The sequence below is a fragment of the Schistocerca cancellata genome, chromosome 2 (assembly GCF_023864275.1).
Source record: "Schistocerca cancellata isolate TAMUIC-IGC-003103 chromosome 2, iqSchCanc2.1, whole genome shotgun sequence".
Taxonomy (NCBI): domain Eukaryota; kingdom Metazoa; phylum Arthropoda; class Insecta; order Orthoptera; family Acrididae; genus Schistocerca; species Schistocerca cancellata.
In genome coordinates, this window is record NC_064627.1 from 164,082,306 (window position 1) to 164,097,873 (window position 15,568).

The following is a 15,568-nucleotide window of genomic DNA, read 5'->3' on the forward strand; positions in this document are numbered from 1 at the left end:
TTACTGTACATGCAGCACACACCAAGGAATGATTTCTCATTTCAGCAGAAAGTATATCAAATAGTGATGAACGTTTATCATGACTGTCAGCATACTCATTTGCTCTCATGTCTATAATTTCTGATACACCCCCTGTGAAATCCACTAGGGCATCAGCCATATGTCCCCCATGAAGACCATCGTATGAGCCATGTAGCCTGTAATAAGTTATTCATATTACTGGTATTTTTGTCTCTCCTTTATATTGGAAGGGTTAATATATAAAAATAATAAGTAATAGCTAAACAATTAAGTATAAAGATGTTAACATTATTATAAACTAGCTTGGTGCCTACTGCTTTGCTTGGATTTGTGTAGTAATTAAAACAAAAATAATTTTATAAACATATTCCTGTATTAGGCTGAATGAAAAGTTAGTATAGTAAAGAATCACTTCTTTTTTATGAACTTCTGATGAAGCTGGGACAGTTAAACATTGATTTTGTCCACAAATTGCAACACCTTCTAAACTTTTCATGCTAATTAAGGCCATAGAAGCATGGTCTTTTTTTGAACATATTTCTGACCAACAACTGATCAGCAGCTGAGTTGGAGGTTTTTGTTAATCCTGCCTGTCGAGTTCTGGTGGTGATATTTTCACAGAAAATTTCATCCCCTAACAAACAGTTCTTTATGTACACCTAACCGAACAGTATACCATCAATTTCCATAGATTTATCTTTAAAAAGTCTAATATAATGAAATCAAAAAATGGAAAATCAAGGATGTAATGTAACAATATTATGAAAAGCAAAACTGCTACCCACCATATAGCGGAGATGCTCAGTCGCAGATAGGCACAACAAAAAGACTGTCACAAATAAACCTTTCAGCCATTAAGGCCTTCGTCAACCTTTCAGCCATTAAGGCCTTCGTCAACAATACACACACACACACACACACACACACACACACACACATCACACAAAACTGCAGTCTCAGGAAACTGAAACCACACTGCGAGCAGCATCGCCAGTTCCTGATGGGAGTGGCGACTGGGTGGGGGTACGGACGAGGTGGGGTGGGGAGGAGTTAGGGATGGTATGGTGAGGATGGCAGAGAGTGAAGTGCTGCAGGTTAGACAGAGGGCAGGGGGCATGGGAGGGGGGAGGGGGGGGGGCAGGGGAAGTAGTGGAAAAGGAGAAAAGTAAAAAGACTGAGTGTAATGTTGGGATGACAGCTGTGTGGTGCTGCAATGGGAATGGGTTGGGATGGATGGTTGACGACAGTGACGCTCCTTCTCTGTTATGTGGTGAGTAGCAACTTTCCTTTTCCTTTTCATAATATAATGAAATATTTTCATAAAACAATTTATCACCTGTGTCACTCCCTTAGGGGTGGAATTTTTAAAAATCCCTTCTTAAACTATGCCTACTGCATACGATTAACACCCACTCCAAATTTCCAGTTTCTGTCCTTAGTTATTTGAGCTGGGCAGTGACTAGTTAGTGAATCAGTCAGAACATTTTCTTTTAGGCATATTTTATATCAATACAAAAGGTCAGTCTCTCTCTCTCTCTCTCTCTCTCTCTCTCTCTGTCTGTCTCTCAGGAGAGTCAAATTTTGATCCTTGATTTGGGTGCTTGTGCCATTATCAAACGTCACACTTTTTGACCAGTCCAGTACCAAATCTTGCAGGATCCCGTATCTTATATTCTCCAATTCTCCATTTAATTTTACTGCAGTACATCAATGTGACCATCAATTATGAAGGTAAGATTCCATCCATGTAAGAGGAATGCCACTAATATCATAAAATGGGAGATTCCCATGTAGAATGTGTTTTACACAAGCAAAAGGTTATGCAAAATCACAGAAAATAACAGGTTTTTTTATATCTAACCATTTCTCGTATACTTTTGCTGGTTTTACAACAATATATTAACCTTGTATCCATTTTGATGTATGCTTTCATTGCAATGATTTCCACTGACATCTGACAGGTGCAAAACATTTGTTGACCTTACCTTGGGCCTTTCAGCTACCGTTCCTCATCTTAAAAGTTCTTCATTTTTATTTGTCAAGCATCTTATGGTCTGATGCAAAAGCATTCTTTCAGGTACATGGATTTGTTTTGAAGGCATTATTTCACTTTTCTAAATATAACTACAGTAAAACCCTGTTTTTATGTTCCCACATTTTATGTTTTTCCTCTTTTTACAGTCATTGTTGTGGTCTCAACAGAAGTACTATTCTCTCAATACAATGCTTTCCATCATTAACAATTCTGTTACAACCCTTCTCACATCTTAAGTTTTTTTTTGGTGGTATCATGGCCTTTAACACTGACTTTTATACAGATTTCTGCAAAAAGAGCAATATATTCCTGCTCAAAGTCAACCTGGGAACAAAGCAGAAAACTTAGATTGTACACAGAATTATTGATTATGTAATGTAGCATTAGCGTGGTAAGCAAGAGTTTTTTTGTCAGTGGTTGGGTCACAGCTACTTGTATTATAGATTTTCAGTGTTTCAAAGGATGGGAAAGTATGCTAAGTCACTGCCATAATGATAATCATGATCTGATGATAGTGACTAGTAGCAACCTTCCTTCTGCTCATTGTGTTGTATTAGAACATTAATTTAATTTCACCGTAATTTATACAAATAAATACCCACTTTTGAAGATGGCTGTCTTTATAATTGGCTTTCATGAATTGTCATTACTTCTGTATGAAATACTCTAATCCATACTAGGCGTGCAATCTTAGCTGGTACAACATGATATCAGATGTAAACATTCCTCCTCACGCTGTTCCATACCATGATGACAATTTCTGCCCTCTTTTTCACCCACCAACTTTTTTTGACACAACTGGAACGACAACCGAAACATGCACATGTCTTTTTGTGTCACCACTTTGTCACTGCCTTTATGACTGATGCTTTGTATACTGTGGAGAAACAGTAGACCTAAGTACTGTTAGAAAGAAACAAAAACATTTAATTATTTCAGTTTTTTTTAAATAACCACAATTTAAATTGTTTTAATTTCATATTTTGAACAATATAAAGAGAATGACAAAACCAGTAGTTTATTCATTTTGCATGTTGTGTTTCCTATGATTTCCCGTATTTTACACATTCCTGCCGTTCACAGTTTTTGGGTCAGTCTGCTGGAAAGTGTAAGCGGTTTTATTGTATATTTACTGGAAAACTCTATCTTTCAGATGAATTTTCCCTAAAAAAAAAAGTCCTAATAAAACCATAGGAAAATATTGGGATAGGCTGAATACTGCTGGAAATTAATTGTGCAGTTAATCTATTACCAGATGAATTCACAAGGACACCCCACCACATGAAACAAGACTGGGTGGGATGGGATGGGATGGTATGCATCGGCCACAACAATGTGTTAATAAAGTCCATCTCTCCTCAGTAGCTTATCAAGCTCTTTACTAACACATTCTACTTTATGTTTCACCCAAGGAATGTCATAACACACAAAGACTGATTCTATATTTGCATTTGTGGAGAATATTCTCACTTATGTGCCTGATGCCATTCTCAACTGTATAACTAAAGGTTGAGGATCTATACTGTTGCCCAATTTCTTGAACATAATTACATGGCTGTCTTTGTAAAGATGTTTCCTCACAGAGCCTAAATGAAACATTACTTTGCTGACCCTGCAGTTTGCTTCAAATTACACGCTACTTTGTAATAATTACCCATTTCGTTATGTACCACTTCTGGTGTTCCTCTCCCATTACTATTACCCAGCAATAAGAGCTGCTTCATCTTATAAACCCTTCCTTTTTAGCTTTAGTTTGCAGCTTATACTCTGTGCTGTCAGACTCAATTTACTGGGTTGCCTGAATGCTTCTGGCCACATTCTCCGAAGCACTGAAGCTACTGCAGATATCTAGACTTTATCTATCAGAAGTCTAGACTTTATTTGCCAGAACTGCTGTTGGTGAGGCTGCTTGCATGTCTCAGCGATACAGAGAGCCATACCATAGGTGCAACCCCGACGGAGAGGTATCTGTTGAGAGGAGAGACAAAAGTGTGGTTCCTGAGGAGGGGCAGCAGCCTTTTCAGTAGTTGCAGGCGCAACAGTCCAGCTGATTGACTTATCTGGCCTTGTAACATTACCCAAAATGGCCTTGCTATGTTGGTACTGCAAACAGCTAAAAGCAAGCGGAAACTACAGCCATAATTTTTCCCGAGGGCATGCAGCTTTACTGTATGGGTAAAAGATGATGGTGTCCTCTTGGATAAAATATTCTGGAGATCAAATAGTCCCCCATTCAGATCTCCGGGTGGGGACTACTCAGGAGGACATCATTATCAGGAGACAAAAATTGACGTTCTACAGATCACAGCGTGGAATGTCAGATCCTTTAATCAGGCAGGTAGGTTAGAAAATTTAAAAAGGGAAATGGATAGGTTAAAGTTAAATATAGTGGGAATTAATGAAGTTTGGTGGCAGGAGGAACAATACTTCTGGTCAGGTGAATACAGGGTTATAAATACAAAATCAAGTAGGGGTAATGCAGGAGTAGGTTTAATAATGAATAAAGTAATGTGGATAAAATGCTACAAGCTGAAAGCATTATTGTAGCCAAGATAGACACAAAGCCCTTGCCTACCACAGGAGTACAAGTTTTATGCCAACTAGCTATGCAGATGAGACGATGAAGAGGTCAAACAAATGTACGATGAGACAAAAGAAATTATTCAGATAGTGAAGGGAGATGAAAATTTAAAAGTCATGGGGTATTGGAATTTAGTAGTAGGAAAGGAAGAGAAGAAAAAGTAGAGGTTGAATATGGACTGGAGGTAAGGAACGAAAGAGTAAGCTGCCTGGTAGAACTTTGCACAGAGCATAACTTAATCATCGCTAACACTTAGTTCAAGGATCATGAAAGAAGGCTGTATATGTTGAAGAGACCTGGAGACACTGGAAGTTTTCAGAGTGACTATATAATAAGAGATTTAGGAAGCAGGTTTTAAATCTTAAGGTATTTTCAGGAGCAGATGTGGACTGGGACTGCAATTTACTGTTTATGAACTGTAGATTAAAACTGAAGAAACTGCAAAAAGTTAGGAATTTAAGGAGATGGGATCTGGATAAACTGAGAGAACCAGAGGTTGTAGAGAGTTTCAGAGAGAGCATTAGGGAACAATTGACAAGAATGGGAGAAAGAAATACAGTAGAACAAGAATGGGTAGCTATGAGAGATGACACAGCAGAGGATCCAATAGGTAAAAGAAAGAGGGATAGTAAAAACCCTTGGGTAACAGAGGAGATAGTGAATTTAATTGATGAAAGGAGAAAATATAAAAATGCACTTAATGAAGCAGGCAAAAAGGAATACAAACGTCTCAAAAATGAGATTGACAGGAAGTGCAAAATGGCTAAGCAGGGATTGCTAGAGGACAAATGTAAGGATGTAAAGGCATATATCACTAGGGGTAAGATAGATAATGGCTACAGAAAAATTAGAGAGATCTTTGGAGAAAAGAGAACCACTCATATGAATATTAAGAGCTCAGTTGGAAAAACAGTTCTAAGCAAGGAAGGGAAAGCAGAAAGGTGGAAGGAGTATATATAGGGTCTATACAAGGGTTATGTACTTGAGGGTAATATTATGGAAATGGGAGAGGACATAGATAAAGATGAAATGGGAGATATGATACTGCATGAAGAGTTTGACAGAGCACTGATAGAACTAAGTCAAAACAAGGCCCCAGGAGTAGACAACATTCCATTAGAACTACTGATGGGAGAGCCAACCCTGTTAAAACTACCACCTGGTGAGCAAGATGTATGACATAGGTGAAATATCCACAGACTTTAAGAAGAATATAATAATTCTAACCCCAAAGAAAGCAGGCATTGACAGGTGTGAAAATTACCAAATTATCAGTTTAATAAGTCACGGCTTCAAAATACCAACACGAATTCTTTACAGACGAATGGAAAAACTACAGGAAGATCAGTTTGGATGCAGCAGAAATGTTGGAACATGTAAGGCAATACTGACCCTATGATTTATCTTAGAAGATAGATTAAGTAAAGGAAAATCTATGTTTCTAGCATTTATACACTTAGAAAAAGCTTTTGACAATGTTGATTTCAATACTCTCTTTCAAATTTTGAAGGTGGCAGGAGTAAAATACAGGTAGCAAAAAAAAAAAAAAAAAAATATATATATATTTACAAATTATACAGAAACCAGATGGTAGTTGTAAGAGTCGAGGGGTATGAAAGGTAAGCACTCATTGAGAAGAGAGGGAGACAGGGTTGTAGCCTATTCCCAATGTTATTCAATCTGTATACTGAGCAAGCAGTAAAGGAAACAAAAGAAAAATTTGGAGTAGGAATTAAAATCCAGGGAGAAGAAATAAAACTTTGAGGTTTGCCGATGGCATTGTAATTTTGTCAGGGACAGCAAAGGAGCTGGAAGAGCAGTTGAACAGAATGGTCAATGGCTTGAAAGGAGGATATAATATGAACACCAACAAAAGCAAAATGAGGATAATGGAATGTAGTCAAATTAAATCTGATGATCCTGAGGGAATTAGATAAGGAAATGAGACACTTAAAGTAGTAAATGAGTTTTGTTATTTGGGGAGCAAAATAACTGATGATGGTCTAAGTAGAGAGGATATAAAATGTAGACTACCTATGGCAAAGAAAGCGTTTCTGAAGAAGAGAAATTTGTGAACATCAAATATAAATTTAAGTGTCCGAAAGTCTTTTCTGAAAGTATTTGTATGGAGTGTAGCCATGTATGGATGTGAAACATTGATGATAAGTAGTTTAGACATGAAGAGAGTAGAAGCTTCCGAAATGTAGTGCTACAGAAGAATGCTAAAAATTAGATGGGTAGCTCAAGTAACTAATGAGAAGGTACTGAATAGAATAGGAGAGAAGAGGAATTTGTGGCACAACTTGACTAGAAGAAAGGATCAATTGGTAGGATACACACTGAGACATCAAAGGATTATCAGTTTAGTATTGGAGGGTAGCGTGGATGGTAAAAATCATACAGGGAGCCCAAGAGATGAATACACTAAGCAGATCAGAAGGATGTAGGTTGTAGTAGTTACTTGGAGATGAAGAAGCTTGCACAGTATAAAATAGCATGGAGAGCAGTATCAAACAAGTCTCTAGATCAGAACTGTAGATTGCATGGATCTTTTCACTGACGTAATAAGGCTTGAAATATAATCTCAATATAGTCCTAAAGGTACCGCTGCAAACTGCAAATTGGAATTATGATACTTCTTCCTTTGCAACTACCATGCCTGCTTGAAGTTCCAAGATTAGCTTGCCTTCTTCCAGAATCATATGGTTACAGTGAAATCCCTCCATGAATCATGAATCTTGCCATGTAGGATGGCTTATGTGCCTCAATGATACAGATAGTCATAGCATAGGTGCAAACACATTGCGGGGGTATCTCTAGAGATCAAACTAACATCCAATCCCTGTAGAGAGGCAACTGCCTTTTCATTAGTTGCAAGAGCAAGTCTGGATGTTTGGCTGATCAGACCTAGTCACATCAACAAATGTGGCACTGATACTTTGATACTGCAAACAGATGAAAACAAGGGAACCAACAGCTATTAGACTTCTTGAGAACATACCGCTCTAATTTCTAGTTTAATGATGATGATATCCTTGTGGGTAAAATATTCCAAAGATGAAATAGCACACCATTCAGATTTCCAGGTAGGGACTACCCAAGAGGAATAGTAAGGTAGGGGTGGCAGACAGTGCAGTGCTGCTAGGCAGCAAGCAGGGACGATGTGGAGAGTGTAGGGCAGCAATGTGCAGTCAGGAGGTTAGACAGAAGACAGGTGAGAGATCGAGAGAGGGTAGTGGAAAAGGAGAGAAGCAAAAAGACTGGGTGCAATGGTGGAATGAGGACTGTATAGTGCTGGAATGGGAACAGGGAGGCTGGATGGGTGAGGAAAATGACTAGCAAAGGTTGAGACCAGGAGGGTTACGGGAATGTAGGATATATTGCAGGGAAAGTTCCCACCTGTGCAATTCAGAAAAGCTGGTGTTGGTGGGAAGGATCCATATGGCACAGGCTGTGAAGCAGTCATTGAAATGAAGGATGTCATGTTTGGCAGCGTGCTCAGAACCAGGTGATCCACTTGTTTCTTGGCCACAGTTTGTAGGTTGCCATTCATGTGGACAGACAGCTTGTTGTTTTTCATGCTCACATAGAATGCAGCACAGTCATTGAGGCTTAGCTTGCAGATCACATGACTGGTTTCACAGATAGCCCTGCCTTTGATGGGATAGGTGATGTTCATGATTGGATTGGAGTCTGTGGTGGTGAGAGGCTATATGGGACAGGACTTGTGTCTAGGTCTACTAGAGGCATATGAGCCATGAGGTAAGGGGTTGGGAGCAAGGGTTGTGTAGGAATGTATAAGTATATTGTGCAAGATTGGCGGACAGTGGAATACCACTGTGGTAGGAGTGAGAATGATAGTGGGCAGGACATTTCTCATTTCAAGGGACGATGAGAGGTAGTCGAAACTTTTGTGGAAAACGTAATTGAGTTGCTCTAGTCCAGGGTGGTACTGAGTTATGAGAGGAATGCTCCTCTGTGGCCGGACGGTGGGACTTTGGCACATGGTGGGGGACTGGAAAGATAAGGCACAGGAAATTTGTGTTTGTACAAGGTTGGGAGGATAATTACAGTCTGTGAAGGCTTCAGCGAGACCCTCGGTATATTTCGAGAGAGACTGCTCATCACTGCAGATGCGGCAACCACAGGTGGCTAGCATGTATGTAAGGGACATTTTGGTATGTAACAGGTGGCAGCTGTCAAAGTGGAAGTATTGCTGGTGGTTAGTAGGTTTGATATGGAAGGAGGTACTGATGTAGCCATCTCTGAGGTGGAGGTCAACATCTAGGAAGGTGGCTTGTTGGGTTGAGCAGCACTAGGTGAAGAAATGAGGGAGAAGTAGTTGACGTTCTGGAAGAATGTGGATAGTGTCCTCACCCTTGATCCAGATCACAAAGATGTCATCAATGAATTTTAAGCAGGTGAGGGTTTTAGGATTCTGGGTGTATAGGAAGGATTCCTCTAGATGGCTCATGAATAGGTTGGTGTGGATGCTGCCATGTAGGTGCCCATAGCCGTACCCTGGATTTGTTTGTAGGTAATGCCTTCAAAGAAGTAATTGTGGGTGATGATATAGTTGGTCATGGCAACTAGGAAGGAGGTTTTGGTTTAGAATCCATTGGGCATTGGGAAAGATGGTAGGGCCACAGGCATTAGGCATGTTAGTGTAAATGGAGATGGCATTGACAGTGATGAGCAGGGCACTGTGTGGTAAAGGGACAGGAACTGTGGAGAATCAGTGGAGGAAATGATTGTTATCTTTTACGTAGGAGGGTAGGTTCCAGGTAATAGGCTGAAGGTGTTCGTCTAAGAGAGCAGAAATTCTCTCAGTGGGGGCATAGTAACCGGCCACAATGGGGCATCTTGGGTGGTTGGGTTTATGAACTTTAGGAAGCATGTAAGAGATAGGAGTGCAGGGAGTGGTAGGGGTGAGCAAAGAGATGGACTCTGGGGAGAGGTTCTGGGATGAGCCTAAGGATTTGAGGAGTGACTGGAGAACCAAACTAACCTTACATCCACAGAAAGCATCGCAGTCCTGATCCTGACCTTATAATCCTACCTGCTGACAAAGGCTCCACCACTGTTGTTTTGAACCACAAGGATTACCTGGCAGAAGGACTCTGCCAGCCATCAGATACATCCACATACAAACCTTGAAACAGTGACCCCACTCCAGAAATCCGGCAGTGGTTCAAATTCATTTATGACATCTTTGCAATCTGGATCGATGGTGAGGACAACCTTTCCACATTCCTCCAGAGCCTCAACTACTTCTCCCCCACTTGCTTCAGCTGGTGTTTCTCAACTCAACAAGCCACCTTCCTAGATGTTTACCTCCACCTCAAAGATGGCTACATCAGTGCCTCCATCCATATCAGACCTATTAGCCATCAGCAATACCTCCACTCTGACAGCTGCCACCTGTTCCATACCAAAAAGTACCTTCCACATAGCCTAGCCACCCCTGGTTGTTGCATCTGCAGTGATGACTGATCTCTCTCAAAATATACCAAGGGTCTCACTGAAGCCTTCACAGACTGTAATTATCCTCCCAACCTTGTACAAAAACAAATCTCCTGTGCTTCATTTTTCCAGCCTCTCACCACCTCTCAAAGTCCCCTTATCTGACCACAGAGGAGTGTTCCCCCTCACAACTCAGTACCACCAAGGATGGGAGCAACTCAATTACATTCTCTGCCAGAGTTTCAACTACTTCTCATCATGCCCTGAAATGAGAAATGTCCTGCCCACTATCCTTCCCACCCTTCCCACTGTGGTATACCACCATCCACTGAACCTACACAATGTACTCGTGCATCCCTACACAACCCCTGCTCCCAATCCCTTACCTCATGGCTCATACCCCTCTAATAGATCTAGATGCAAGTCCTGTCCCATACATCCTCCCATCCAGTCCGATCACAAACATGACCTATACCATCAAAGGCAGGGCTACCTGTGAAACCAGTCGTGTGATCTATAAGCTAAGCTGCAACCACTGTGCTGCATTCTATGCGAGCATGACAACTAACAAGATGTCTGTCCACATGAATGGCCACCAACATACTGTGACCAAGAAACAAATGGATCACCTGGTTGCCGAGCACGCTGCCAAACATGATATCCTTCATTTCAATGACTGCTTCACAGAACACGCCATATGGATTCTTTCCACCAACACCAGCTTTTCTGAACTGCATAGGTGGGAACTTCCCCTGCAATATATCCCAGATTCCTGTAACTGTCCTGGCCTCAACCTTCACAAGTCACTGTCTTCACCCATCCAGCTTCCACTACCGCATCTCCCCACCTTGCCCCTGTCCTCCGTCTAACCTCCTGTCTGCACACAGCTGCCCCACCCTCTCCACTTCATCCCTGCATGCTCCCTAGCAGCACTGCACTGTCCATCACCCCTACCCTACTATCCCTTCTCCTCCTCCCCACCCCAGCCTCCTCCTTACCCCTACCCAGCCACCACTTCCATCATGCACTGGTGTTGCCGCTCGCAGTGTGGCTACAGTTGCCTTAGACTGCTGTCATGTGTGTGTGGAGTTGCGTTTGCTTATGTGTATGTGTCTCTCTCTCTCTCTCTCTCTCTCTCTCTCTCTCTCTCTCTCTCTCTCTCTCTCTCTCTCTCTCTGTGTCAGTTATTTTTGACAAAGGCCTTATGGGCCGAAAGCTTTATTTGGAACAGTCTTTCTGTTGTGCCTATCTGCGACTCATCATCTCTACTATACGGGGAGTAGCAACTTTCCTTTTCATAATATTGTTATAAACCTAACAAGGACATGCACGAAATTATGTCAGTGCGATCACATATTGGCTCACCCAATTGTGACATTAGCTGTTATGTCCACTAATATTTCCTTCTAAATAACTCTCGAAATTGACAACAGAAGGCAGCACCTGTCAAGGGACAGACAGTGAGACATCCACAGATTTTTCTTATATGAAATGAGTCCAGTTTCCAAACAATATGTGGCTCATGCTTCGAGAAAATTGCGGTCCAAGCTATACACGGGTGTGGTCTTTTGAACACAGCTACGTGGCCCGAGCTATGCTTTGACTTGATCTACAATGTGTTAGACAATTTAGGATAACCAATGACAACAAATGTGGTTGGTTGGATGAAGCTCTGAACCACTGCTGTCCTGAATGTGAGTCCAGTGCGTTATTGCTGTGCTGCCTCCTCAGCAGTGGTCATTACATAAAGTTGAGACCTATATTCAATGAGACTACAACAAGACCTCTTATGTGCTTCACCTCATCAATAGTTCCTAAGTACTCCAATTCCTAATAAAGTAGTCATTAAACTTGATTTACACATTCTGTATGAAACTTACACATATGCATTGATTTACTTCAATCTAAATATAAAGTTCAGAATTTTGAATACAGGAAACTTTTTATTAAGAGAATTCTGACAATACCAGCCACCATGCTTTGTGGCTTGTTGTTTAGCTCCTACTGTAAATCAACTTTATACTGCCCAGTGCTCTGGGAAGAATTCTTTAAAATGTGCACCCAATCATATTTTAGAAAATGAATTAAATATAATTTTATCACATTTTTTATGTAACTACATTTCTAGTCTGCATGGTGGTTAGAGAAGCAACTTAAAGAACAACACTGAAACAAACACAACAATTTGTTCTGCTATTTTTGTTGTCTTATATGACTATATTATATAGCGACACTATTATGAAAAGGATAGATTGCTACTCACCATACACAGGAGATGTCGAGTCACGGGCAGGCGCAAAAAAAAGACAGCTAAACGTGAGCTTTCAGCCAAAAGGCCCTCTTGTGATGCAGACAATAGAAACACATTTACACAAGCACAACTTATACACTTGTGTGAATGTGTGTGTGCATTGTGTACTTTAGAAGAATGCCTTCTGGCATAACTAATGACAGTTTACACAATTTCCCCTTCTGAGCTTTCTACTTTCAAACAGTGTAGATTCTCTGAATTTTATCCTCCAAATTTTTCAATATAACAGTTTTCTCAATACTTTACAAAGAAAATATTTAAAGAAAATCATGAAGTGACAGAACTAACATGCACTTACTTTGCATATGCTTTTTCCATAAGTGGAATCCAGAATTCATTCTCCTTTGTTGAATGAGTGAATAATAAAGTACCATTCACAGTTGGAAGAAGATCATCTACAACAACATCTACCCATTCACCAAACCTCCAAAACTGAAAGTGAAATATTCCTGCATATTCATCTGTTTTGTTTGGGTTCCATTCTTGTTTTGAGTAATCTGGAACAACCTAAGAGAACAATGATGTTAGATAAAGTGCTTCAGTTATTTTAGATTGTAATCTGGTACTTTTACAGAACAAACATATTAACTGAAGTACAAACAATGTAAAAATTTAGCAGGAAATGGCTTCTAAATGATATTGGTGTACAGGTTGGCATTCTCCTATCCAGTCTGTTAGTTACAAAGATCAAGAAGAAAGCTTTGAATGGGATTATCACAATCAAAAGAAGACAATTCACTATTCACATCGCTGACAAAATACTTCAGCAATGCGCCATCAAGCTACTACCATCATATTCTTCGCTGAAACTATCATAGATATCAATGGTGACATATGTTTGTAATAGCCTGCTGCTGCTTGCTCCATTCTCCCATACTGATTGACTACTTTGGAGATGAAAGGTGCCCAATTAGCCTTGATAATGTGATCCTGCTTCATCCACAACTTGCTTTTGTACAAGCACCATCTAGTCCTCTTACTTGAAGTCAACTGCCACAAATGAAAGTCGAGGAGAGGAGGTTTAAGGTTTAACAACTTCTTGACATCAAGATCATAAGAGAATAAGCACACGTCCAGAATGGCCAATGATCACAATAAAATAGAGAATGGCTTTGTTTAATTAACCATACTGGATTAATGTCAATTGATTTAATCAGTTGCAGTTATTGACTAGTGCCTTTTGGTATGCACACCAATTCTGTGTACCACCTCTACACTTCATCATGATGTTAGTGGTTTGAAAATGGTCACATTTGACTGAAACCAGTTACCAGAGTAAATAAATATTAGTTGTGATCTAGACTCAGTGTTTTCATTACATTACTTACAAAGACTGCAGTCATTCAAATATGATTGACTTCATGAAAAATTTTGAAGGGAATGTTCGATGGTAGCAGAGCTTCTTAAGGTAGTCTTGGTAGTACATTTATAGTGTGTGTCAGAACAGTCTTTAGAATCTATAGATTCCTAAGATGAAAATGTAGTGCATGCTACACCTGAATTTTTTATAGCATTTTTTGAAATACAAGGCTTAATGCACCATTTATGTTTTATTATTCAATTGTATAAAATTTTACTACACAATACATGATTTAATGTACTGATGAGTTTGAAAAATGACAAAAATTGAAATAATTCACAAATTCAGCACGCGTTATTAGCTTTGCTATGAACAATTATATTTAAAAAAGTTTGATTTATGATTTATGCAAATGCCATTATTTTGATTTAAAAACAGGAGGAAGAGGATACTGTAACTATTAGCAAACATGTTTGGTAGGCAAGTGCAATATATGAAATTAAATGTAGCAATCAACTAAATTTTACTTACATTTAATTCGTATATAATATTCCCCCCTCCCCAAACAGTGTTAAAATGAAAGACAACACCAGTGTTAAAATGAAAGTTTTATATAAATCATACTGGATAATGGATTTGCATCTACCCTTAATATTAATTAAAGCTACAAATTGACGATTTAGTTACTTTTAGTACCGAGTGCAGTCCAAGTGTAAGCCTGTTTTCTAATGTGGACATTCAAAGCCTGTTTCTGATCAACTTCAAATTTGAAAATGATCTTTCTCCATGGCTGCTTCTGACCATAAGTGATGAGTACTTTCTGAGAATGACCTTGACATTAGGAAAACAATCTCTGACCTTTTCTGATCACTACTTTTTTAATGGAGGATATCTTCTACGAGCATTTCCATGAAGCACAAAATACACACAAATCAAAGAAAATAATCAATTTTTGAAGATATAATGTAAATGGATAGATAAAAAATCTACTCACCAAGTGGTGGAAAGAGAACACACATACAAAAACCAACCAGAAGTTATGCAAACACTGTTCGCCCTTTTACATCGGCATGACCACCACCAAGTTATCAGTTAGGATGAATTGGCATAGGCAGAGACTTAATACTGGCAACACATACTACCCCGCTGAGGGCATAATCTACAACATGACAGTTATGACCTTAGTGACAGTTTCACCACACATGCCATCTTGATTCTCCTCCCCCAGTCACCAGTTTCTCAGAACTCTGCAGGTTGGAACTGGCGCTACAAGATGTCCACAATTCTCACCACCCACCTGGCATTAATTTACATTAAATTCTTCAGTATAAGCATTTCTTCACAGTAACTGTTCCTTTCTTCACTCCTTTTTAGTTTTCTACATCTTTCGTTTTCTGATCTGTCTACTTTTCACTCCCATCCCCTGTCTATTTTTCGCACACCCCCCCCCCTCCCCCCAGCACAATGAAATTTTTTCACTCTTATTAACTTGCACATGATGTTTTGGCAGAAATCTCTTTATTGCATATTACCCTACCTTCCACCTTAAGATTTCAGGTTTTTAGATCTCATGTGGTGCAGTCCCTAACTATCAGTCTTTCCTTCTCATCGCGTCCGGTAAGTCTCCCCTGTCCTGGGGTTCTGCATGACTTTTCTGAACTCCACCCCTTTTCCTAAATCTCACCAGTCCTTTTCCCTCACCCATCTTCCTTCACCTTCAACCCTTCTGCTGCTCTGCTAGAAGAAGGAGATACTGGCTCCAAAAGCATGAAAACTTTAATACCTTTTATGTGTGTGTTCTCCTGCCATCAATTGGTGAGTGGATTTTTTATACATACACTTATGAAATACATACAG

At 39.8% G+C, this 15,568-nt stretch overlaps 1 protein-coding gene across 2 annotated transcripts in view; it reads right to left on the bottom strand.

Annotated features, from left to right (window-relative positions):
• LOC126161452 (calpain-5-like) overlaps positions 1 to 15,568 on the bottom strand; it is a 323,178-nt gene that overhangs the window by 194,121 nt on the left and 113,489 nt on the right. For both annotated transcript variants that reach the window (XM_049917273.1, XM_049917272.1), the window contains exons 4-5: positions 12,710 to 12,918; positions 5 to 197 (exon numbers count right to left, since the gene is read on the bottom strand). In XM_049917273.1, coding sequence (XP_049773230.1) covers positions 5 to 197; positions 12,710 to 12,918 — 402 coding nt within the window. The remainder of the gene's footprint in view (positions 1 to 4; positions 198 to 12,709; positions 12,919 to 15,568) is intronic.